Genomic DNA, 23,418 nt, shown 5'->3' with positions numbered 1-23,418 from the left:
ATGTGAGGCAGCGTGGTGAAATCAGGCCCTCGACAAAATACAGATTTCGGAGAAACAGATTTTGTTTCGAAAGTTAGGAAATTTTTATCAAATTGTTATTTTTGGGCTCAACCTCTTTTACATCCATATAAAAACACATCCCTTATAGATCCGTCCCGTAGCCAGTTAGTTCCATATATATTACATCTTGTAAATTCCATCCTGAAAGAGTGAAAGGTTTTGTTCATTTTTTTTTCAGGGTGGAATGATTCTTGTATGAAGCCCAACATATGTTTACTTTTTGTGGATGAAAATCAAATGAGAAGTACCACATCTTAAACGACTTTGCTATGTAGAATTAAGCATCAATCCCATACCCAACAAAATTCTGTGGAAATTATTCAGGACGGCTTCTCATAGTCAGGGAGAAAAATGGTTGTCTCGGACAGGTGAACGTTCTGGACAACGTCATTACATTACCAGGGTTACAACATGACCCCAGGCGTACGGATAGGGTTAATGTGGAGGCAAAACACAAGGGCAGGGAGGAAGAGGAAGAAAGTAAACAGCAATAACATTATAATACCCTAGAATTTCAAAGTTCCTTCTGCTCAAAACCTTGTTTTGCGAAATTTGATGTAAAAAAATAGTGAGTTTTACATGTCAAGCTTTTTCTAAAGCAATTCTTTGAACATCTTGATAACGACTGAATAATCTTACAATCTTTCGATAGAGCAGATAGAACATTTGGTTTGTGACCTCATGGTCTTAGAAGGCCTCACTCAAAAAAAGTCAATATGTCCGACAGAACTTTGTGTAATTATTCAAAAGTAGTGAGTAAACAGCCTCAAATACTTTACCTCCAGAACTTTGTAATTATTCAACCCCCCCCCCCCAAATACTTAACCTCCAGAACTTTGTAATTAATCAAAACACCCCCAAACACTTTATCTCCAGAACTTTGTAATTATTCAAAACACCCCCAAATACTTTACCTCCAGAACTGTGTAATTATTCAAAACAGCCCCAAATACTTTACCTCCAGTTGAAACTTGAGGTGAGACCTCATGGACTCATACAGCAGAAAGCTGAGCCTCAAGGAAGCAGCAAACAAGGAGATCCTTTCTGACTGCAGCAACTGCAAAAACACAACATGGCACAAGTTCAAAACGTGTCGGCAGCATCGATAAATCCATGAGAAACAACAATATACAAGAAAACAGAACCCATGTTTCCCCCATCAAGAAAACAGACTTCAATACTCAGACCCTCAAAAATGTAAGTAATATGTGTGGTAAGTACTGGTTGGCAACAATATCTATTATATATATGGCAAATTGGAAACATATGTGTCACTTTTCCCATAAAACTATGACAGCTACAGAGTTGAAAGTTGGCAAGTACCTGCAAAAAGATAGGTCCCCATGACAGAGCCCATTTTTTAAATTCATTCATTTCCTAAATTTAGACAAATATATTGGAAAAAAAGTTCTCGTCCGTCTTTGGCCTTTGTGATTATTCCACTGAGAAACAAAACAAATCTGCGTAGCTGTCCTCCACAGTGGAAGTGCCGGAAGTGATATTTCGCGAGGCGCATTTTGTTTTGAGAGTATAGATCTAGACCGAATTTTTTTGCATCTCTCTTATCTCAGCTACGCTTACGGCGCCACCCACCATGGAGAGATTTCTGCTGAGCTCGTCCTTGACCAGGTAGAGGAGAGAGTTGTAGGAGCTGATGTGGTCGGCGGCCGTCTCCAGGGCAACCACCAGCAGGCTCAGGCCCATGTGAATCATCACGTCCGTGTTGTGCCGGTCCAGCGGGTTGGTCAGCGACACCAGGAAGCGGAACAGCTCCCGCACGCACGGGAGGCCGTAGGGGATCAGCGGCACGGGGCCACCCGCTACACGGGGGAGAGAGCAGGGTCAGAGGTGAGATTAGGGTCATGGGTAAGATTAGGGTCAGAGGTAAGATTAGGGTCAAATGAAACTTATAAATTATACGCTCTCGAAAAAAGGCTCAAAGGTAAGATTATAGTCAAAGGTAAGATTAGGGTCAAAGGTAATTTTATAGTCAAAGGTAAGATAACTTAACTCGATACACATCTTCTGTCAAATGAAAGGTAAGATCATAGTAAAATGTAACTTATCAATACATTCTCGACACAATTCATTTGACAAACTATGTGTATCGAGTTAGGTTATCTAAAAAAAAACTACATAGGTGGTTGGCAGGCAGGCTCTCTGATGTTGCTTGCAGACTTGTTGATGATACGCAGATCACATTATGAACAACAGAGTATTGTAAATAAGAAAGACTCATTATCAAGTCTTGCTATCTGTAACTACAGCAGGTGACAACTCACATTCCATTGTGGCTTGCTATCACATCTTCCTATCTAACTATCTACATCCTAAGAGTTTTACGGCACTTGCAACACAATAATGTCATATAAGTGCCGAAGATTAGAGGTGTTACAAGGGAGTAACAAACACAAAAAAGAAGCAGGGGGATAAAGACGATAGATGTTTGATAGGAAAGAAGAAGCAAACCACACCAGAGCACCCGCCAACCACCCACTATCTACTACTAACAGCAAGTAACAACTCACATGCCATGGTGGCTCGTTATAAGTCTTACTATGTAACTATCTACTACAGCAGCAAGTCTTACTATGTAACCATCTACTACAGCAGCAAGTCTTACTATGTAACCATCTACTACAGCAACAAGTCTTTCTATGTAACTATCTACTCCAGCAGGTGACAACTCACATTCCATGGTGGCTCACTATAAGTCTTACTGTGTAACTATCTACTACAGCAAGTAACAACTCACATTCCATAGTGGCTTGCTATAAGTCTTACAATGTAACTATCTACTACAGCAACAAGTTTTACTAGCAGCAAGTCTTACTAGCAGCAAGTCTTACTAGCAGCAAGTCTTACAATGTAATTATCTACTCCTGCAGGTGACAACTCACATTTCATGGTGGCTTGCTATAAGTCTTACTATGTAACTATCTACTACAGCATCAAGTCTTACTAGCAGCAAGTCTTACTAGCAGCAAGTCTTACAATGTACTTATCTACTCCAGCAGGTGACAACTCACATTCCATAGTGGCTTGCTATAAGTCTTACTGTGTAACTATCTACTACAGCAAGTAACAACTCACATTCCATAGTGGCTTGCTGCTGGGTGAAGCGCACGCCCTTAGGGTTGATGAACTCGCTGTCCTGGGTGGACGTCGTGTCTGTCGAGTGCACAGACTCGTTGTCATCACAGTTGTCTCCCTCCCCGTTCTGCTCGCTGGCGTACAAGTCCGTGTCACTCATCGCTTTCTGTAGGCACGCAGTCGCAGAGAAAAGGATAAGTTAGCTTAGTAGAGTTTTTATGGCGCTCGCAACTGCATAAGGTCAGTTAGTTTTAGTCAGTGTTGTTCGGCATTTGAAACACAATAAAGTCATATAAGTGCCGCAGATTAGAGGTGTTACAAGAGAGTAGCAAACACGAAAAAGATGGAGGGGAGATAAAGACGATAGAAGTTTGATAGGAAAGAAGGAGCAAACCACACCAGAGCAACCGCCAACCATACACAGAAGAGGTTTTACGGCACTCGCAACTGCATAAGGTCATATGAGCTCCAAGGGGTGGATGTCAACAGAGAAGTCCTTACAGGGAATGAGGCTTACTCTGCTCACCTCTCTAGCTCCAACAGCACAAAGTCTGCTTCGACTATCAAGGCACCCCAGATAAAGCGGGTCACAAGAGTGTGAAGTAAAGGAAAATGACGATAGTAAGAATTAGGAAAGAAAAAGCAGCAGTTCCCTGTTGCAGTTCAGGCACAGTTATGAGCATGACGTCAATGAATCAGCCCATTTACAATTACAATTCTACGGTGCATAAGAACATGTCCAGGCTCATGACAAAACAGAAGGAGGGGAGATAAAGACAATAGATGTTTGATAGGAAAGAAAGAGCAAACCACACCAGAGCACCCGCTAACCACCCACTCAAAATCTTTAGCATCAAATTTCTCAAAACAAGGTACTGAGTAGACAGAACGTTGTAATTCTGAGGTAGCGAGTTGGCAAACCAGTGACATTATCACATTGTCCCGATCGGTCCCAACAACTCACCCTCATGGGCAGATCGGCCCCGACTCCCACGTGGTGTGGATCAGAGGGCGGGTCCTCGGGCAGACTGGATGGCTCGCTGGCGTCCTCTTTTTGATCATTCTCTCTCACAGCTTTAGCAACCGCATTCTCATTAAGCATGTCACTTTTTGCTTCCTCCGACGATGCCGCAGACTGTGGTAACAAAAAAACAACAAAAATGAACACAAGTTATAATGCAACTTACTAGAGAAAAAAAAAAAGTTTTCAGCAGAAGTTTTCACCAATACAAAGATAATTATTGACATAAATCATGAAACAAATCAATACTTGTTTTAAACTGACTTTCGTGTAAAAACACTTTTGTCTCAGAAAATCAAACCAGGCTATTCAAGAAGAAAACACATGTTCGGAAATAAAAGTAATCCAAAACAAAGAAGTATTGTACTTGCAGAATTTTTAACCACCACCCCTCCCCCCCCCCAAAGAGCAAAGCTTTCTTGCAAAATCAACATTGCGACACTTATTCAGTAAAACTTCCAAAAGACGAAAAACTAAAAGATGAAAAATGGCGCTCATATGACCTTATGCAGCTGCGAGCGCCGTAAAATATGTACTAAAACAAAACACGGATGAAAAAGTTTAAGTACTAAAAGTCGAAACAATTTCTACCTTGAAAACCTTTTCCACATCATACGGCTCCTCTTCCAAGGCGTAGCCGGGCGTGGTGGCGAGCCGTTCCGCCATGATGTGCTCAAACACGGAGTTCTCCATCTGCGACTGACCTTCAGCGCTGACCTCTGCGGTGGCTGTGTCGGCATCTGCTGGCAGGTTCTCTGCTGCTTCTGCTATTGTCGGCTGGGACTGGGCCATGTCTGACGACGGCTGGCTGGGGCCGTGGGCTCTTTTTGACTTTGGCTTGGGAGATTTCTTCCTTTTCCCCATGCGCGCTGGATCCACACTTCCAGTTCGCATTTTTAGCTGAGGAAAAAAGTTTCAAATCCAACTTGAACTTCACAATTCAAATTTTGTTTCTAAAGGCTTTAAAATTTAAAGCAATCCACTTGAAACTGAAGAAGAGACCTTGCTGACAAAGGACTAAAAACCCTGTGGTGTACAGCAGGCTTGCCACACTCCCCCCACCCAGCGCGCTCATATGTGGCATCGGTGGCCTAGTGGTTAGGCTACCGGACTGGTAATCGTGAGGTTGAAGGTTCGGGGGTTCGAACCGCAGGCTCGACGTTGTGTCCTTGGGAAAGGCACTTTACACGAATTTTCCCAACTTCACCCAGGTGAAAACGGATACCCAGATATAGACAGTGAAAACACTTAACCATCTGCTTGCATTGTATGCTTCCCAGCAAGCTGAGAATGTTTCTGAGTATTCTATGGTCTGCTGGGGTAATAATATAGTGTAAAGCGCATAGAGCTTGCTTTCGAGTGGGGACATGCGCTATACAAAAGCTATTTATTATTATTTATTATTATGACCTTATGCAGTTGCAAGCGCTGTAGAACACTTATCGAAACAAATAAATCAGGGACACCCAACAGCATAACAACAGATTATAAAGCCAACAAAATCACATCAAGTGGCACTGATTTGATGTAGGCTAAATCGTTCTTTCAAATTCCAGAATCCAGGACAGACCCCCCATAAAATGTGGACATTTAACAAGCCTGGTATGGTGATTTCACTAACAAATCAATAAGCTGCCCATTCAAAATTTTGCACATCTATTATATGTAACAAAAAAGGAGGTGGTTTTAAAGTTGCATAATGCAGTAGAAAAAATTGACAAAAGATTTATATGAATACAAATAAAAAGATGCTTTTGCAAGACTATTTACTACAACAATGAATGCCAATCAAACATTCTTCACATTCAAAAGTATGGCGAATATCATTTGATTATTATGCTACCCACAGCAGTTTCAAAAGATGATAACAGTTGGTCGCTTTTAAGGACATGCAGGCTAACCCAGATTTCGGGTGTTTCCAGAAATCTTGACCTGCATCAAAAGTGGGCATTGCCCTACCTATAGGAGAAGTTTGGTTTCATTGGTGTGTATATTTGTTTGGTTATTGATAAAAGTCTCCTTGTTTTTTAATGAAACTGAACAAGGGGCAAAAACTTCACTTTTGATTTTCTCAAAACAGCATTTTTCGGGATAGTCCACATGTCCTTAAAAACGACCAATTGAAAGTTAATATTTTATTTCTGTTTACTGACAAGCCCTAAGTGAGTCAAAATGAACTATGCGGTGCTCATGAAAAACTTTTACCTTTTTGTTGATGTTTGTAATCCATTTTGGGTCCTCTTTAAAATAGGGCAGTCTGGTAAACAACAACTGAACCATGTCCCTGAGAGTATTTTCGGCAGACTTGCGAAGCAATTCTGGAAGAGAATGAGAAAAACAGAAAACTGAGCATTTCCTTCCAGGCTCATGCTATACTGAAATTGTGACGAACACACAGTCACCCTTTACACATCTGTAAATTTCTTTTTCCACGCACGGAGAATACGAAAAATATAATACTTCTACAACAACAAAAATTTTTAAAAACTACATTGTGCTAAAATGAAGGAAAGCAAGCAGTTTCAATGAGCTATAGAAAACTTACACTCTTCAGCCTTACAGAGAATCTATTGTTTGTAAGCACCTCGAGAATGGCCTTAGTTGCTTAATTTTTCACACATTGCGAAGAAAGAATGAGTTCAGTCCTGCCTCACATGAGATTATCTCAGCTCTCATATAACACAACGTTAAGGTTACTTAAACAAAGCTAATATCCGTGAGGAATAAAAAGACTACATGATCAGTCTGCAAGTAACATAACAATTAAAATGCACACACAAGCACATACAATTAGCAATAGGTATTATTTTTTTCCTTTCTAAAACATGATGACTCACCACTGAGCTTCATTTCAAAACAGATCCTGAAGCAAGACTGCATTATCTCACACACTGACTCATTTGTAAGGAGCACTCCAGCTCTGCATAGAAGCAATGTGCGCAAAACCTGTAGAAGAACGAACAAAAATGAGGATTACAAAAATTTACAAAAGTGCCCTTCTAGTATGTGGCACTAGTAGTAAATTTGACACTTTGCCGTCACATCTCGCCGATCGGCGATGTTTACCACCCAGTTTCTTTGGATTTTCCCTAAAATGCCTTTGCCTTTGATGGCACGGGTTTTTACTGTATGAGCCTTGTGATGGCAAAGTGTCAACATATTCTTTATCATTACTCAATTAAGACCAAAGAACAACCTTTGTAGCACAAACTCAGATAAGGAAATTCTTGACAATATGTGACAATATCCCAAACACTACTCTCAAATTTGTAGCAACAAATCTACGAAATTACACACTGTGAGACGACCCGAATCAAAGGAAAAAAACCTAAGATTTCATGCAAAGAGCCACGGCAAAGATTCAGCACTGTAATAAACTGAGTGACGAGAAAATTATTAAGCAACACATTTACCGATTACAAAAGATAAAGAAAACCTTAATTCTAAAACAATTATTTATATAAAAAACACAGTGAGAGCATCTTACATAAAGAATTTTCATAAAGAACATAGTGAGGGCATCTTACATAGAGAATTTTCATAAAGAACAAAGAGAGGGCATCTTACATAGAGAATTTCCATAAAGAACATAGTGAGGGCATCTTACATAAAGAATTTTCATAAAGAACATAGTGAGGGCATCTTAAATAAAGAATTTTCATAAAGAACATAGTGAGGGCATCTTACATAAAGAATTTTCATGAGGATCACTTCGTCAGAGGAAGGGTCTGTGCCCACAAAGCGGGCATGGGTCACAGCATCAGCGATGTTTTCTATGGCAGCTGCAGAAGTCTCCGCAGCAGGATCTGAAACAAAAAACGGGAATGAGGAAATTATTTTTTTTTAAACATTTCAGGATGGCGATTGACCATTGACTATACAAAAATCCAGGAAGTAAAATTTAATCTCTCTACTTGGGTTATGAAAGGTAAAATAAAATGTAGAAATTTTTACATCCCCATTGGCACAATTTAGATCGATTAGGAGGTGGGCTTCCGACCCTGCCTCTCTCAGGGCCAACCTAAGCTGAGAGGGATACAACACCTCAGCCAAAAGATCAAGATTTTCCATAAAAATTCTCCCCACTTGTGAAGTAAACTTGGGTCTCCTGCGTGCTACAGCACAGCACCTATCAGCTAACCAAAACGCTGGTACTGAGAGGTACAAAAGACAATCATCATCATCCAGTGCCAGATCTGCGAGACATCGGCGATCATGGTTCTCCATTCATTCCTTTGCTCAGATGCTCTAAAAAAAAGCTACGTTTTCTTGATCTTTCCCTGTTACCCATTCGTTTAGGTTCCCAAGTAGATGGTTCTGGGCCTACCCCTGCCTCGCTTGTCTTCAATTTTGCCAGTGAGAGCTAACAAAAGACAATATTGTTGCTAAATGTCATCACAAAGACAAAGTAGACGTGCCATGGCTCTTCAACCCCAATCTGTCTAACAACATGGCACTGTTATACACAATCTTTAACATCATTCTCCCAATAAAAACCTCATACATTAAAAAATACACGAAGTCTCTATAAAAGCTTTTTCATCCTGTTACCTTGCTATGTACCCCTAGGTGATGCGAGTTGCTGGCTGAAGGAGTGGCAACAAATGTGAAAATATTCACTGAATAATATACCCCTCTTTCAAAAAATCCCATGGTGTTTGCGTTTTAACAGAAAATCTTACAGCAAAATGTATACATGATACAGCTTTGCCTGGGTGGTAGACATAGAGGAAGTACTACTTCCGGAGTACCACTTCTCTCCCTTCTGACCTCGACTTTCCTGACACCAGATATGCTCCATAGGAGAGACAAGATCAGTTCTATAAATAATATAAGTCAGAACATACACTCACCCACAAGTCCGTAAGACAAAAACTTGTTGACCGACGTCAAGGCCAGTCCAGTTATAGGACCTGTGGTATCCTCAGAGCGAATCACCTCCAGGAATGGGCTCAGGAATGCATTAGGTTCTATATCACTAAGATCTGGAAAACACAGTTTGTCTATTAACTTTCACATTTATTTTATTAATTTTAAGGCTTCAAACTGCATGTTCAAGGAAAAACAACTTATATAAGAAAGTTTTGTAGATATATGGTCTCAATTTTGTGCTTGGCAGCATACTGTTTTTGAGGGGATTTTTTGTCTCTCAAGTCTCTCAATAAATAGCAAGATATCTTTTAAATTGAAATAAAAAATTATCTTCTGCTATTACAACTTAACTCTACAAAAAGAATTTCTCACTTTCATTTGCATATATCCCTTTCCATTTGCGCTGATACTTTCAAAATTTTGGTACACTATAATTCTCCCTTTCTCAACCCACATAAGACAATAACATACTGCGATTGTAGAATTGTAGCAGATGAGTCATCACAATCTTTCAATCATGTTTCACCAAGAACTGACAAGAACAATACTAGCTAACAATAACAAAAAGTCCACCCGAAAGAGGTCAACCTCCAACAACACAACTTTATAGAATGCCTGGACAACAGATATATATCTATTTCAGAGATTACTGAAACCAATTTATCTCATGACAACTTTGTACCTACCAGTGATATTATTCAGGGCGTCTTTCAGTTGAAAGAACGAACTTTGAAGTATATCTCCCTCATCTTCCAGCTGTAGGGGGTAAAATAAGAATTTTGTTAAAATCAACACTCAAATCGAAATTTTAAGACCTCATACATTACAGTCTCATTACAGCTTTTTTTTCATTTATTCACCCTGAAGGCTCAAGTTCAGAGACACACAGTGTGGGCATATTAAGCTTATCAAGAACTTATTCTACATGACATACTAAATAGAGCAGACCAGGTCACAATCTTTAGACTCCGTTGTGGCCACAACAGACTCAAACACCATATGCACACCAAATTAAAAGTGGGAGAAACGGCGACCTGTGAATGTGGACACGACCAAAAAGATGCCAACCATATACTTCAGCACTGCCCATGCTACGCCACCCTTCGCGCACAGACGTGGCAGAATGTGGCTCCACTTGAGAGAAAATTCTTTGGCAGTCTTTCAGAGTTAAAGCGAACTACACACAGTTTGTACGCGATATCGGACTGACTGTCTAGCTGCTGTCATCGAGAACGCAGAAGAAGAAGAAGAAGAAGAACTTATTGTCCTCCATCTACAATCTAAACAAATCTTATAAATTCTCGGCGGAGATAACTGCATTTTTATGATTCTTGACAATGACAGGACTTAACCACTTCAGGCCTTGGAGCCCACTTAGCCTGAAAAGTTTCTATGAAGTGCTTTTACAGGATTAAAGCACAAAATCTTTTTCCCAAAAACCTTCTATTCCTATATATATGAAACTCATACTGTCAAAATAGCAGATACTTTTACTTTGTGGAGACTGTGGATAAATTTTTTTTTCATTTTTCTAAAGGCTACAATGAAATTTGCAATACCACAAAGTAAAATAAAGTACTCCAGGTCACACTAAAGCTTGAACTAGAACTACAAGACCATCTTGCTCATTTTCTTGGTATGAGGAAAAAACAAACAGATTCTAAGATCTTTTCAAAAAATGGTCCTCAGAAAACATTCTGCTTACCTGTCTGACATGTCTTCCATGTGCACCATATCGAGAAGTTCTTCTCATAGCCGTGATAAGCAAAGCGATCTCGCCTTGCACAATATAAATCCCATTTGTGAGAGCCATCTTTGATTCTGTGAATACAATTGGAGTACAACATTTTTGATTAAAAAGTTTAGGTACAAAGTCTGTATTTTTATAAATCACTCATTAAGTGCCAAATATTTCTAACAGTTTCAGTTTCCATGGTATTAATCATGCCTTTCAAGTGACAATATAATCATGTAGTAGGAAGAATGACAATGGCAAGAACAGAGGAAGGCACCCTGTTGTGCACAATAAAAAATATGGCAAAAAAAACCTCATGACACCCACAATGATACAGACAAAAACACTTAATTCTAAGAATACTGAAGCCTGAACCTACTGAACCTGTTCAAAGAATGCAACACATTCATGAGGTTATTATTTGCTGAGAGACAAATCTCACTTATAATAACTTCTACATGTATGACAATGACAAATTATATATATATATATATATATATATATACAGTAGCAATATATAGAAAAGTGTCAGGGTACAAGGCAAGACAGGAAGACCAAGAAAGACCTGGATCCAGGGTGTGAAGGATACCCTGGAACTATAATATAATAATATCCCACCCAGCCAGGCCATCAGACTTGCTAGAAGACAGAAAGCTCTTTCTCCCCTCGACACCCTGGAGGTACAAGAGGATGGATAAAGTACAGGGTGTCCAAAAAATCGCGACCCATCCCCCAAATCTGTTGTTTTTTTCTCTGTTCACGCTCTCTTGACGTAGAGAGTTGTATTAAAGAAAATGGTGCTCAATTAGAGCATCTGTAACAATTTATAAGTGTGTTTCAGGATGGTGCGCGACTTTTTGGACACCCTGTATTATATATTTAAGTAAAAGACTTACACTTTCGTAAAGATGTTTCTCAGTTCAAAGATGGTGTTGAGATGATGAAGAAAAAAAATAAATAACAATCAGCTACATATCTGTTGGAGCCACAGCGTCCACTTGGAAGGTGGCACTTCTTTCTGAAAGCCCAAAAAAGATAAAATATGACATCAATTGTTTTTTTTGCCTCTAAGTTGAAATGGAGATGAATCATGATATGGTCAATAGTTAAAGAATACACAGCAAAATCATTTTTCTTTAAAGTCTTTTTTTGGATTAAGTCAATAATTCATATACCAAATAATCAAAGTCAGACTAATTACATAGAGAGGCAAATATCAAATAAAATAAATCATTTCAAATCTTACAGTGAAATAACCTCAAACTAAACTTTCGGTCAAAAATAAATCACACAGTAGGCCTAAGGTGTGCTTCACAAAAATTCTCTTGAGACAGTGGGACACATGGATCTTACTTCACTTTTATTTTATCAATCGAAAAAAAATCTACGTTCTGGATCTTAATATTATTTTCCCTTAGAAAATATTTTTGTTTTAACAAACTGTCCAAAAAAAGACACAATGTATATTTACTGTAAAGTGACAGTTTTAGTTTCTCCTTCAGGTGGCCCCTGAAATTAGACATCATGGCCAACAAAAACGAACCCTAACCTACGTAGCCACCAACAAGTCCCAAAAAAGCTAATGAATTCCATAGTAGTACAAGGCCTACAGTAGGCTATTTATTATACACACAGAATTATTTAGGTAAAATGAAACTTTGTGAAAATCTCCTGAATTACACACAGTTTTATCATTTCCTGCTTTTTAAAAGTCAATCTGCTGGGAACCAGCATTTAGAAACTCACTGACCTGCAGCTTTAGTTCAAAATGAGAACCAAAGGCTTTCATAGAGCATAGATCTAGAGGATGGGTGCTGTTTACTGTACTTTTATCTGCTTTTCAGGCTTTTGAAAAAAAATTATCAGCAGACACTAGATCTAGATCTAGTCTAGATTGTATTCTGATTCAAAACCAAAGCTGAACTCTTTGCCTTGCACTTCAGGTTGCAGCAAGTTATAAACAAAAATCAAATTCAGCAGCCCACACACTGCGATGTACTTTCAAAAGATTGCAGTTCAAAGTGACAGGTAGATCTACTGAAACATGAAGTGTGATGTGATACTGACAAGATTTTATCAATCACACTCCTTCAATGCCAACATTGTCATTAGAAGGCATTTATAATTTCCATTTCGGCAATTTAACAATGAGAACATACAACATTCCACACTTGCACTATAGTCACAAATATAACATTTAAAGTTTTGAGATAGAATAGAGTCAAACGATCATTCTCGTGATGTGTAGATCTACTGACGAGTACTGGAAGTGTGAGTGTGTGCAGCCAAGTTTTGATTGACTTCTCGTGCTCTCATACGGTCTGCTAGCATGCACGTACACAGTTACATAATAAAGAAAATCGACCACAGTCCCATACTTACATGATAGCATGACTATATTCCAGACGATATTGTATCTCACTTGGAAATGAAATGTATACTTTGTTTTATGTGTATGTAGATGTTGGCTATACTGTTTCAGGCCAAAATGACGTGGTAATCAATGCGCGTAAGATGTCGCTGGCAAGGAAGCAGGGGACATAATTATGTATTTGTATTAAAAAAGATACACTTGACGTGATAATTTTAGCAACGAAACAAACACTGGGAGGAAGCTGACATGATTAACCGAAAAACCGTATCAATCCAAGTTATGAAGCAGTTTTCCCCCATGAACAAAAAACAGTTTTGTTTTTGAATCGTTGATACGATAGAGTTGCTATTCTAAGAGGAAGAACTAGTTTTCAGAGACGCAAACCCAAATTCTGCAACAAAACTCAAGACATCTCTGTCATTAACGGCGACTCCAAAACAGCTGGAGACAAGAGTTTTGTCCCCTTGCACATTTGTTGACATTTTGGTTGAAGCTGCCCTGCCCACTTCGAGCACCTTTACCGGTTGACGGACGCTCTCTTCATCAAACTTTTCCTTGTCCAGCAGCGTTTTTACAACTCTAAAAGATATGACTGAGGTAAAAAATGAAAATCTGAGTCTAGCAGTTGTCCTTATTCCACGAACCCTCAGATGAACTAAAATAAAGAATTTGCGTCTCTACATCATGAAGATCTTGGTCTTGATCACATGACTTTTCATGTGCTGAGTAACTGAGTGGTCACGAAAATTCGAACCTGCCATGACGGCCACCTCTTTAATACGGCCACCTCTTTAATACGGCCACCTGTACAAACGGCCACATTCCAGCCCCCCCCCCCCCTGCGTTGTTTCTAGATCTATATATAATTTCACTGTGTAAAGCGGCCACCTGTCCAACGTGGCCACGGCCACTAGATCTAGATCTAGAATCACACCCGATATTTTGTCATTTAAATTATGTATTGGCCCCTGGCGTTGTGGAAGAGTCGTCATAATCCAATCACCTATCGTCCTATCGTTGTCCGATCATGATGTTGTGTTGGCCCCTACCCACTGTTGACCACATACATAGAGGTAAAAATAAATTTTCAGCTGCTGGTGAGGGAAGCGTGTGATCACCCCTCATAACATAAGCCCCTCCCAGAACTCATACACGACGCAAATCATAAGTGAGATGAGTGTTCACTGTTTACCCAGTCTGTAACAAAATAGTAACAATGTGTCACAATAGATGTTAACATGAACTTGCAGCAGAAGTGTCGCTGGTTCTCCGAGTGGTGGCTACCCATGTGTTTGTTTTACCATGGCACTCAGTCTTACTCATCTGACACATTTCGTTTTATTGTGACCCTTACACAAAATCAGCAACAAAATAAAGAAAGCAAACAAAAAACAAAACAACGAAAACAACAACAACAACAATGCGGCTACCTTCGGGTGGGACCTTAGTCTTTAGAAGGGAATGGTTTGTTTTCTTCATCTGGATCAGTCCTACTGCCTAAGACGGCCACCTGTCTTATATGGCCATTTTTCTCCTTGACAATATAATGGTGGCCGTTTTACACATGTTCGACTGTATTTTGATAAAGCACAGCTATTGATTTTCAGATTCCTTTTGCGTCAGAAATTTTTTTATCTGCAATATCATCTATTTGATATGATTGTGTTGCTCCAAATAAATCATGTAGTAGAACTAGAAGAGTGAGCACTGAAAAGTTGGTACAAGTTAATTCATTAGACTGATTTCTAAGATGAAATTCTTTAAAAACTCATGGGAACCTGGCTGGTCTGCATGATTTGAACTGAGCTTTGGTTTTGATAAACTGTTCCACCAAATCTGAATAGACCACATACTTTACTAGTAAGTGGAAAGTCATGATGTCTTGTCCATCTTAGGTTTTGAAGCAGTAGTCGGTAGCCTTAAACACTTAGACACTTCTCCAGGAGCTAGCGTACTTTACTGACTCGCACTTATAGTTTCAGGGGCTCTCGTTGTCTAGAGATATAGTGTTCCCCTCTCATTCAGTAGGTCCTGAGCCTTTCTCCTCCTTTCCTGTTCTCTAGACACTAACATTAAAATGTTCTAGTTCTGTCATCCTCTGCCTCTTTCATCTCTCCCCCACCCCCCACCCCGCCAACACTCTTTCCGCCCCCACCTTCTGCCTTGTCCCCTCTACCCCCATCTCAAAATTTTCAGCTTTTCACTTGCGCGCCTTTGTGTTATTTATTGACTTGTTTTTATTCATAACAGGAACTCAAGTCATATCTCAACAAGTTGATGAAAACGTAAGTTGATATAGTTGGTAAATCTTTTGACTTGTCTGAATGAGAATCATGTATGCTCTGATTTGTAATGAAAATGAAATAGAAGCCTAAAATAAAGATAGACCAAACAGTTTCTTTTTTTTTTTGTACTTTTAAAATTTACCCCTGACTGAAAAGGACAAAGTACTAGTTACTGAATGTCATACTCTATCTTCAGGCTTTATTTTTTTAGTTAGATTACTCCTTATCATCGATACTAACGTAAATGAAATAGTGTTCTAACTGTTTTTCTTTAAACTTCAAGATTTGAAATTGAATTAATTATCTCAGGGCATATCACCATTGAGGAAAATTCCCCAAAAATACAGATAGAGCGAGAATACAACTTGTGATATGAAATATCTAACCTAAAGGACACAATTGGTATAGAAATGGGAATGTTTTATTCGATGATGGTCAGCTAGAAAGGTAGACGTGGTCTATTTAACTCCCACTCAGACACACTTAAGACAAAAATTTGTTTGTGGAGTGGCTATGTCTTGCAGCATGACTTTAGATAGAGAGGAGAGGAAAATCATTTCTGCAGGAATCAATTCATCGAGCAGAAAGTGTAGGCAGGTCTAATTGCCTGTGCCCAGTGTATATCATCAGTATTTTTGAGGGGGGGGGAGATAGAGCTTTGATTAACAGCAAAAGAAGCTTGTGTGGGTTCTTTTCGAAAGTTGTTTTTTTTCCCCATCTTTTTAAAGGTCTCAAAAATGAATTGTATGATCTCGAAGTTATTCAAATTCATCGTCATTACAGATAACATTGATGTCATATGATACACCTTCGTTTGAGGGTTGAGATACTTTTGGTTGTATTTTAAAAAGTAACTCTGTTTTCTTTGTGGTTTCAGTGTTGATGGCCTGCATGCAATTATAATCACAGACCGCGATGGAGTGGTGATCGTGAAAGGTAAGATTTTTTTAATGTTATAAATAAGAAGATGTGTCGAAAGCGATGAATGAAATGTGTAGCAACATGAAAAAATGAATAATTTCTCACAGTCATCAATCAGCTGTTTCAAGATATTCAGGTAAAACCTTGATTTTCTCATAACTATGCGTTTCTAAATCCCTTACTTCAAGTGCTTTTAACACAGGGATCCAAAGCATCTAGATTAACCCTCCAAGCATTGCTGACAAATGGTCACTTTTAAGCACAAGGGGGCTCTATCCCGAAAAATGCTGTTTTGAGAAAATCGAAGGTAAAGTTTTTAGACCCTTGTTCAGTTTCTTTAAAAGACAAAAAGAGTTTTCTCTTTTCTTTTTTTTTTATAGTAGAGGGTTTTACGCCACTCGCAACTGCAAGGTCATGTGAGCGCCAAGGGGTGGGTGTCAACAGAGAAGTCTTTACAGGGAAACAGGCTTAGACTGCTCACCTCTCTAGCTTCAACAGCACAAGGTCTGCTCCGACTATCAAGGCACCCCAAAATAGCAGGTCACGAGAGAGTGACAAACATACAAAAGAAGTAGAGGAAAATGACAATAATAAGGATCAGGAAAGAAAAAGCAACAGTTCCCTGTTGTAGATCAGGCACAGTTATGAGCGTAACATGAATCAGCCCATTTACAGTTCTACTGTGCTTGAACGAGATATGTCCCCCCTTTGGGAATGGCCTAAAGACACTTCAGTCAGTGGCACTGCCCCGCGGGGGGGGTGAATTTTCTCTATAACCAAACAAATATACACACCAATGAAACCAAACTTCTCCTATAGGTAGGGCAATGCCCACTTTGGGTGTAGGTAAAGATTTCTGGAAACCCCCCAAATCTGGGTTAGCCCATTTGTCGTTAAAAGCGACCAAATAACTATGGTGTCGGAGCCAGTATGATTTCACCGTATTGTGTTGGAAAATGCTTGAGAACAGGCAAACCGAGGAAGTAAAGGCCACAAACCTTTGCATTTTCAGAAAGTAAAATGTAAATAGGAAGCAGAGGTCATTTGTGATAAAGTTGAAATGTTTGGTTGTATAAAATTGGATATAAAAAAACAAAATAGTAACTCAAAATTATGAACTGATAAAATTGGCTGCAACAGAAAAGAAGCAAACTTACTGAAGATTTAACCCACTTGTACGGCTTCCCAGATTAATTTCTATAGAGTTTCATTTTCAAAATGCAACATGAAACTCATCTCAGTCATGTTGCTACTCAAATGTTTGTTATCATGTACTTACTTATTTTAGTGATCATCTTTTATTCTATTCTGCTGGCCTCTAGTTTTAGAAGATTTTAATATGTTACGAAAATTGTACAGTTTATCTGATACCTGCAAAGTGCCATATGTATGCCGCTATCCTTTTCAACTCTCAATTGCCAGATGTTTGCACATTCATCTAGCAGCTGGTGGGTTTATTGATTTTTTTCATTTAATGTGATAAAAATCGTGTTGGCTTTCAGTGTGGTTATTTTTTATTTAAATCTAGCAGTGCAAATGGTTTCACTAAACTAAGTGTTTTCCGTCACAGTGATTGTTAAAAAAGCAAAGTGTCAGTTTTGTATAAATTATAGCTAAAGTAGATGGCCATGAATAAGTTGGGGCTTGCTTAGCATCGGGAGTGTGGCTTATATGGTCTAGAAGTTAGACTGTCAGGCTTGTAACTGAAAGGTCATGAGTTCACACCCCTTCAGGGGCCTGATATTGTGTCCTTTTCACAAATTTTTCCACTTTCACCAAGTTGGGAATGAGTAGGCCTGTAGACTATGAAAGATCTTGTCAATTTGTTCATGTTTGTGCATACTTAAATCGGCTGCTTGCATTGTATGCTTCCTGGGAAACCAAGAATTTTTCTGAGTGTTCTAGGGTCTGCTGAGGTAATAACAGTTGTAAAGTGCATAGATCATACTGTAGAGCGTGAATATGTGCTATTTAAATGCAGTTATGGTTATTATTATTATTATTATTATTATTATTATTGTTGTTGTTGTTGTTGTTGTTGGTGTTGTTATTATTATTGTTTTTGTTATTATTATTATTGTTATTACTAATGTTATTATTATTATTATTACTAATGTTATTACTATTATTATTGTTGTTATTATTGTTGTTGTTATTGTTATTATTATTTTTATTCTTGTTCTTATTATCATTATCATCATCATCATCATTATAATCATGACTTGTGGCTTCTGCTGTGGACAGTGAGGCCACCTCTGGCAGAGAAGAGTTTGCCACATTTTGAGCATTTAAAAGCAATCTTTATATTTTACCATAATATTATAAATCCACACTGATTTTGTTTCTTCTTTTTCCCCCCCACAGCCTTTTGTTTCTTAATTTATCTTCGTCTCTGACAAAGTCTGTTTGTGGGTGGTTAGCGGGTGCTCTGGTGTGCTTTGCTTCTTCTTTCCTATAAAACATCTATCGTCCTTCTTATTTATGTTTGTTGCTCTCTTTTAACACCTCTAATCTTCTGACGCTCATATAACCGTATGCAGTTACGAGTGCCGTAAAACCTCTACTAATACTAATGCTAAAAAAGTCTGTTTATATATTTCATTGTCCCTGACAAAATTGGGTTTATATTTTTCCAAGTTTCACGTCTTGTTTTTTTCTCTTTCAGTGTCAAGCCAGTTAGCTCCTGACACTGCGCTGAAGCCGTCGTTCCTGTCTGTTTTTGGCGTCATGACGGAGCAGGCCAGCAAAATGGGCATTGGCGTGAACAGACGGATCATCAACTTCTACGACAGATACCAGGTCAGTTTTTCTATTAACTCTTTATCTCTGTCGGGGGGTAAACCCACTATGCCGAGGTTCATTTTTGGTACTAAATCTTAAAAAACTGGCGAAAACGTCACTAAATTGGTTATTAAATTAAAACAAGTGAACATATTTCGATAGTTCTTCATCTAATGAATTAAATTCCGATAAAAGAGTCCTGTTTTCGGCAATTGTCGAAAAGTAATTTGATGTCGAAGTCGTCGTAAAGGAATGTGCCCGAGCCGCTGTCAGCGACTCACCAGCACAGCAGTTCCGACCGCGAGCCGCTGGGAGCGGCTTGCCGGAGATAAAGAGTTGAATCTTAGGCGTGCTGACAAATAGAGTTACTCATTGCGACCCGAAAAAGGAGATATTGTCTGAAAATCAACATAGGGATTTGAATTTGTAGATTGTCAACTGATGCCATTTTCTTCAAGTATTTCATCCCGATAAATTGCACAAACTCAACCTATAGATTTTTGTTGGAGTAAAGAGAAGCACATCAACAGAATAACGGTCATTTAGATCTGGAAAAAAGCGGGGCAGAAGACTGAAACAATAGAGGGAAATTAAGAAATAAATAGAATCCACCAGTGGCGCCACCCTCCAACCACCCATTTCTGCCTTCTGTGGAATGTGCGCTAATGGTACCGGGTATTCACATACACATACATTGTGGTTTTTCTATGATGGTTAAACACCTGGAGGTTTCACAAAAGCTGCAAACACAAATATTTGTTACTTGAAAGCATCCAGTTTCTGTCCGAAAAGTGTCTAGATTTTGTCTCTAAGTAGATTTAGCGCAATGTACCATACACCAGCATTTTTTTCACTCGCTTTTTTTTTTTTTCATATTTTGACCTATTCATTTTTCACGAAAACTTTTTGATTTCTTGAGTTCAGTCGCCCAGCATCATATGTGTTCAAATGCAGTCGCACACCTTCTAATATTTCACTGACAACTTGAATTAACAAATTTCTTTAAAAATCAGTAGTACAATTCAGTATTTACTTTTAAAAAATGGCACTTTTAGTGTACAAGATGTTTCAGTGCTAATTAAACAATCAATATCCTCTTAATGTTTAAGATTTCCAAGTGGGTGGTTGGCAGGTGCTGTGGTGTGGTTTGCTTCTTCTTTCCTATCTCCCCTTCTTCTTTCTTATGTTTGTTACTCTCTTGTAACACCTTCTAATCTTCGGCACTTTCATGACCTTATTGGGTTGCAAGTGCCATAAAACCTCTACTAAAACAAAAAACAAACAAATTTCGTAAAAAATCAGTAGTACAATTCAGTATTTACTCCCCCCCGAAAATGGCACTTTTATTGTACAGGATATTTCAGTGCTAATTAAACACTATATATCCTCTTAATATTAAAGATTTCCAATATGTATGCTTATTTATACTGGAAGTTCTAATCCTATTTCCCTTTTGACTGTCCACAGACCGTCCAGTTGAACAACAACCCCATGCATGTCCACTTTATCGCTGACCAGGAAGCCAACACAGGTCAGATCAGAAAATCTTTTTGCTTTGGGGTCACGATTTGTACTGTCTATGTGGGTGGTTGGCGGGTGCTCTGGTGTGGTTTGCTCCTTCTTTCCAACCAAACATCTATCGTCCTGATCTCTCCTCCTTCTTTTTTGTGTTTGCTACTCTCTTAGTCTTAGTAACGCCTCTAATCTTCAGCATATACATATATGACCTTATTTTGTTGCAAGTGGCGTAAAACTCTTTCTAATACTAAACTTTGTACTGTCTATGAATTCAAAAAAGGGTATAATCAAGAATATAACGGCTGTGGAAAGAAAACTGAATGGATCCAATATTTTTACAATAACCCTGTACTGTTAAGAAGGTCAAACAAAGTTAGTTAATTTTCTTGAAACAATTATAACGATATTTGCTGCCTTTTTTTAAAAACTGAAAACTACTTTCATTTAGTCCTCTCAATCAATATTCGAGCACTTTCCGCTGGGAAGTAAAGCCTGCAAGTTGCCCTCATTCAGAGGCAATAATACCATGCGCACACTACTAATCAGAATCCTTGGTTTGAGTCACGGACTGTAAGATTTTCCTTTTGGCACAATACAACGGAATTCAAATAAATTCAGATGTGTCCTTCAAAATCAAACTCATAAATTAGTTTTTCAAGGTTGCAGGTCGAATTGTTGTTTTTGTGGGTTTTTTGGTACCAAACTGGCAGCTTTTGCTCCATCCGAGAAGGAAATTGTGGTCAGCCCTGATTCAACGTGATGAATCTGATGTTCTTGTTGGAGGTCGTGATGGGATGGCCGCCTGGAGTTGAGTGTGCTCATCATTGGTCACTTAGGTGTTAAATGGTCACTTTAAAGCTCAAGGGGGCTATCCCGAAAAATGCTGTTTTGAGAAAATCGAAGATAAAGTTTTTGTCCTTTGTTCAGATTCTTTAAAAAGGCAAGGAGAGTTTTCTCTATAACCGAACGAATATACACACCAATGAAACCAAACTTCTCCTATAGGTAGGGCAATGCCCATTTTTGGTGTAGGTCAAGATTTCTGGAAACCCCGGAAATCTGGGTTAGCCCGCTTGTCCTTAAAAGCGACCAAATATTAACCTCAATATCTTGCTGGGTGTAAGGTGTGAACAGTTTATCGTCACTGTTGCAAGCAATCCACTTCAGTCTAAACTTTTAGAATTTTCAATTTTTACACCCTCCCAGAGCTCAATCAAAGATGCACCTTTCAACATCACCAAAATGCAGTTTAAAGTAAAGCTATGGTCAAAGCTTACAATTTTCTTGCTTTTCATGATTCCTGATAGGAACAACACAACAAAAACTACGGGGGGGGTTTTTTGTCTCTGATGTTAAAAGAACCCACACAGACGCTCAAGTGGACTGCTTGTGACACTGACGTTATGTTTTATTTCGGCTCTGTTTAAAGTTATGCATAAATATGGTGGGTGGTTGGCAGGTGCTCTGGTGTGGTTTGCTCCTTCTTTCCTATCAAACATCTATCGTCCTTGTCTCTCCTCCTTCTTTTTTCTGTTCGCTACTCTCTTGCAACACCTCTAATCTTCTACACTTATATGACCTTATCGTGTTGCAAGTGCCGTAAAACTCTTACTAAAACTAAACTAAAAGCATAAATATGACTTCTCCCTCCCCAGGAAATATTCTGGAGCTCGAAAATGACCTTCTGGACGTCCTCAAAGACATTTCAAAAGTTGTAACAATGATGTAAATGTTAATCAGGGAAATACTCTTGCCAGTCAATGGGTTTGATATTTTATACTTTGTGTAGAGCAACTGTGCAGAATGATTGCTGAATGAGTCTGACTGTGAAGTCTATTCTGACTACCCTTGGATGTTACCGCTACATTGTTGTTGTTTGGTTGGATGACGACGTCACAACAAATTTGTTACATTATTACTGCAAAACTGTTGCTTTGGTTTTTGAAAATATGGTCGGAGTAATTCTCATACTCAGTTTTTCCTTTAAAAAAATTTTTTTTAAAGAAACTACAGTGGAGTCCACTAAAACTTAAACCAAGCACAGTTAATCCTAAAACAGCAGCAAACCGAAAGAAAAGAAAATCGTCGAATTTTTAACTTCTGTTCGAGCTACCTCTTGAAAACCAAAAAACCCGGTTAACCAGAGAAAATCTAGTGGTCCAGCAAATTACGGTTTAGTTTAAGCAGACTCCACTGTTCATGAGTTGACAGTTTTTCTGATGATATCATGTGAGATTGTTATTTTCAACAGCAAAAGGAAGAATGTGTGTATCACTGCAGAGAGAATGATAGTCTGATTGAACGTTTCATTGACGTGATGGTATGAAAGAGGAGACTGATGGTGGAACTGTTTATAGGAGAATGAACGAGAAAGTTGTTGATACTGTTAAAAAGCCTGCCAAGTCTTTAAGCAAGCATGTTCAAAGTATTGTGTATTATGTGTGATTTACAAGTGTGATTAAATTGTTCAATTTCCAAGTGCAGTGCGTTCAAGTTGTTTAATTTCACAGATTAGATATTGAATTGAATACCGGTATGTTACATTCTCAGAATTACTTAAAAAGCAGTAGAGAGAATAGAAATCATTATGACTTATTTTTTCTCCTCCCCTTTGAGTTTGAGTAAAAAGACGTACATCAACACAATAACAGTCTTATAGTGCAGGAAAGTTCTAGTTTTAGTACAGGTTTTACGGCGCTCGCAACTGCATAAGGTCATATATGAGCGCCAGAAGATTAGAGGTGTCACAAGAGAGTAA

The 23,418-nt window shown here is 38.7% G+C and overlaps 2 protein-coding genes across 2 annotated transcripts in view; one reads left to right on the top strand and one right to left on the bottom strand.

The window, feature by feature from the left end:
- The window catches only part of LOC101846877 (Golgi-specific brefeldin A-resistance guanine nucleotide exchange factor 1), a 42,028-nt gene extending 28,724 nt beyond the window's left edge, over positions 1–13,304 (bottom strand). Inside the window, exons 1-13 of the mRNA XM_013081477.2 lie at positions 13,164–13,304; positions 11,678–11,799; positions 10,752–10,867; positions 9,733–9,802; positions 9,028–9,159; positions 7,862–7,980; positions 7,012–7,120; positions 6,380–6,492; positions 4,766–5,074; positions 4,118–4,288; positions 3,154–3,319; positions 1,654–1,880; positions 1,019–1,117 (exon numbers count right to left, since the gene is read on the bottom strand). Coding sequence (XP_012936931.1) covers positions 1,019–1,117; positions 1,654–1,880; positions 3,154–3,319; positions 4,118–4,288; positions 4,766–5,074; positions 6,380–6,492; positions 7,012–7,120; positions 7,862–7,980; positions 9,028–9,159; positions 9,733–9,802; positions 10,752–10,859 — 1,623 coding nt within the window. The 5' untranslated portion in view covers positions 10,860–10,867; positions 11,678–11,799; positions 13,164–13,304. The remainder of the gene's footprint in view (positions 1–1,018; positions 1,118–1,653; positions 1,881–3,153; positions 3,320–4,117; positions 4,289–4,765; positions 5,075–6,379; positions 6,493–7,011; positions 7,121–7,861; positions 7,981–9,027; positions 9,160–9,732; positions 9,803–10,751; positions 10,868–11,677; positions 11,800–13,163) is intronic.
- Positions 13,305–13,469: 165 nt separating this feature from the next.
- LOC101864058 (ragulator complex protein LAMTOR3-A) lies at positions 13,470–23,139 on the top strand. Its single transcript, XM_005096584.2, has 6 exons — positions 13,470–13,752; positions 15,406–15,440; positions 16,318–16,376; positions 19,027–19,160; positions 20,610–20,673; positions 22,316–23,139. The coding sequence occupies exons 1-6, from the start codon at positions 13,744–13,746 to the stop codon at positions 22,387–22,389; spliced, it is 375 nt and encodes a 124-aa protein (XP_005096641.1). The 5' UTR covers positions 13,470–13,743; the 3' UTR covers positions 22,390–23,139.
- Positions 23,140–23,418: the final 279 nt, after the last annotated feature.

This window comes from Aplysia californica, unplaced genomic scaffold, assembly GCF_000002075.1.
Source record: "Aplysia californica isolate F4 #8 unplaced genomic scaffold, AplCal3.0 scaffold00132, whole genome shotgun sequence".
NCBI classification, from domain to species: domain Eukaryota; kingdom Metazoa; phylum Mollusca; class Gastropoda; order Aplysiida; family Aplysiidae; genus Aplysia; species Aplysia californica.
The sequence above is the reverse complement of the archived record's forward strand: the minus strand, read 5'-3'. Positions and strand labels throughout refer to the sequence as shown.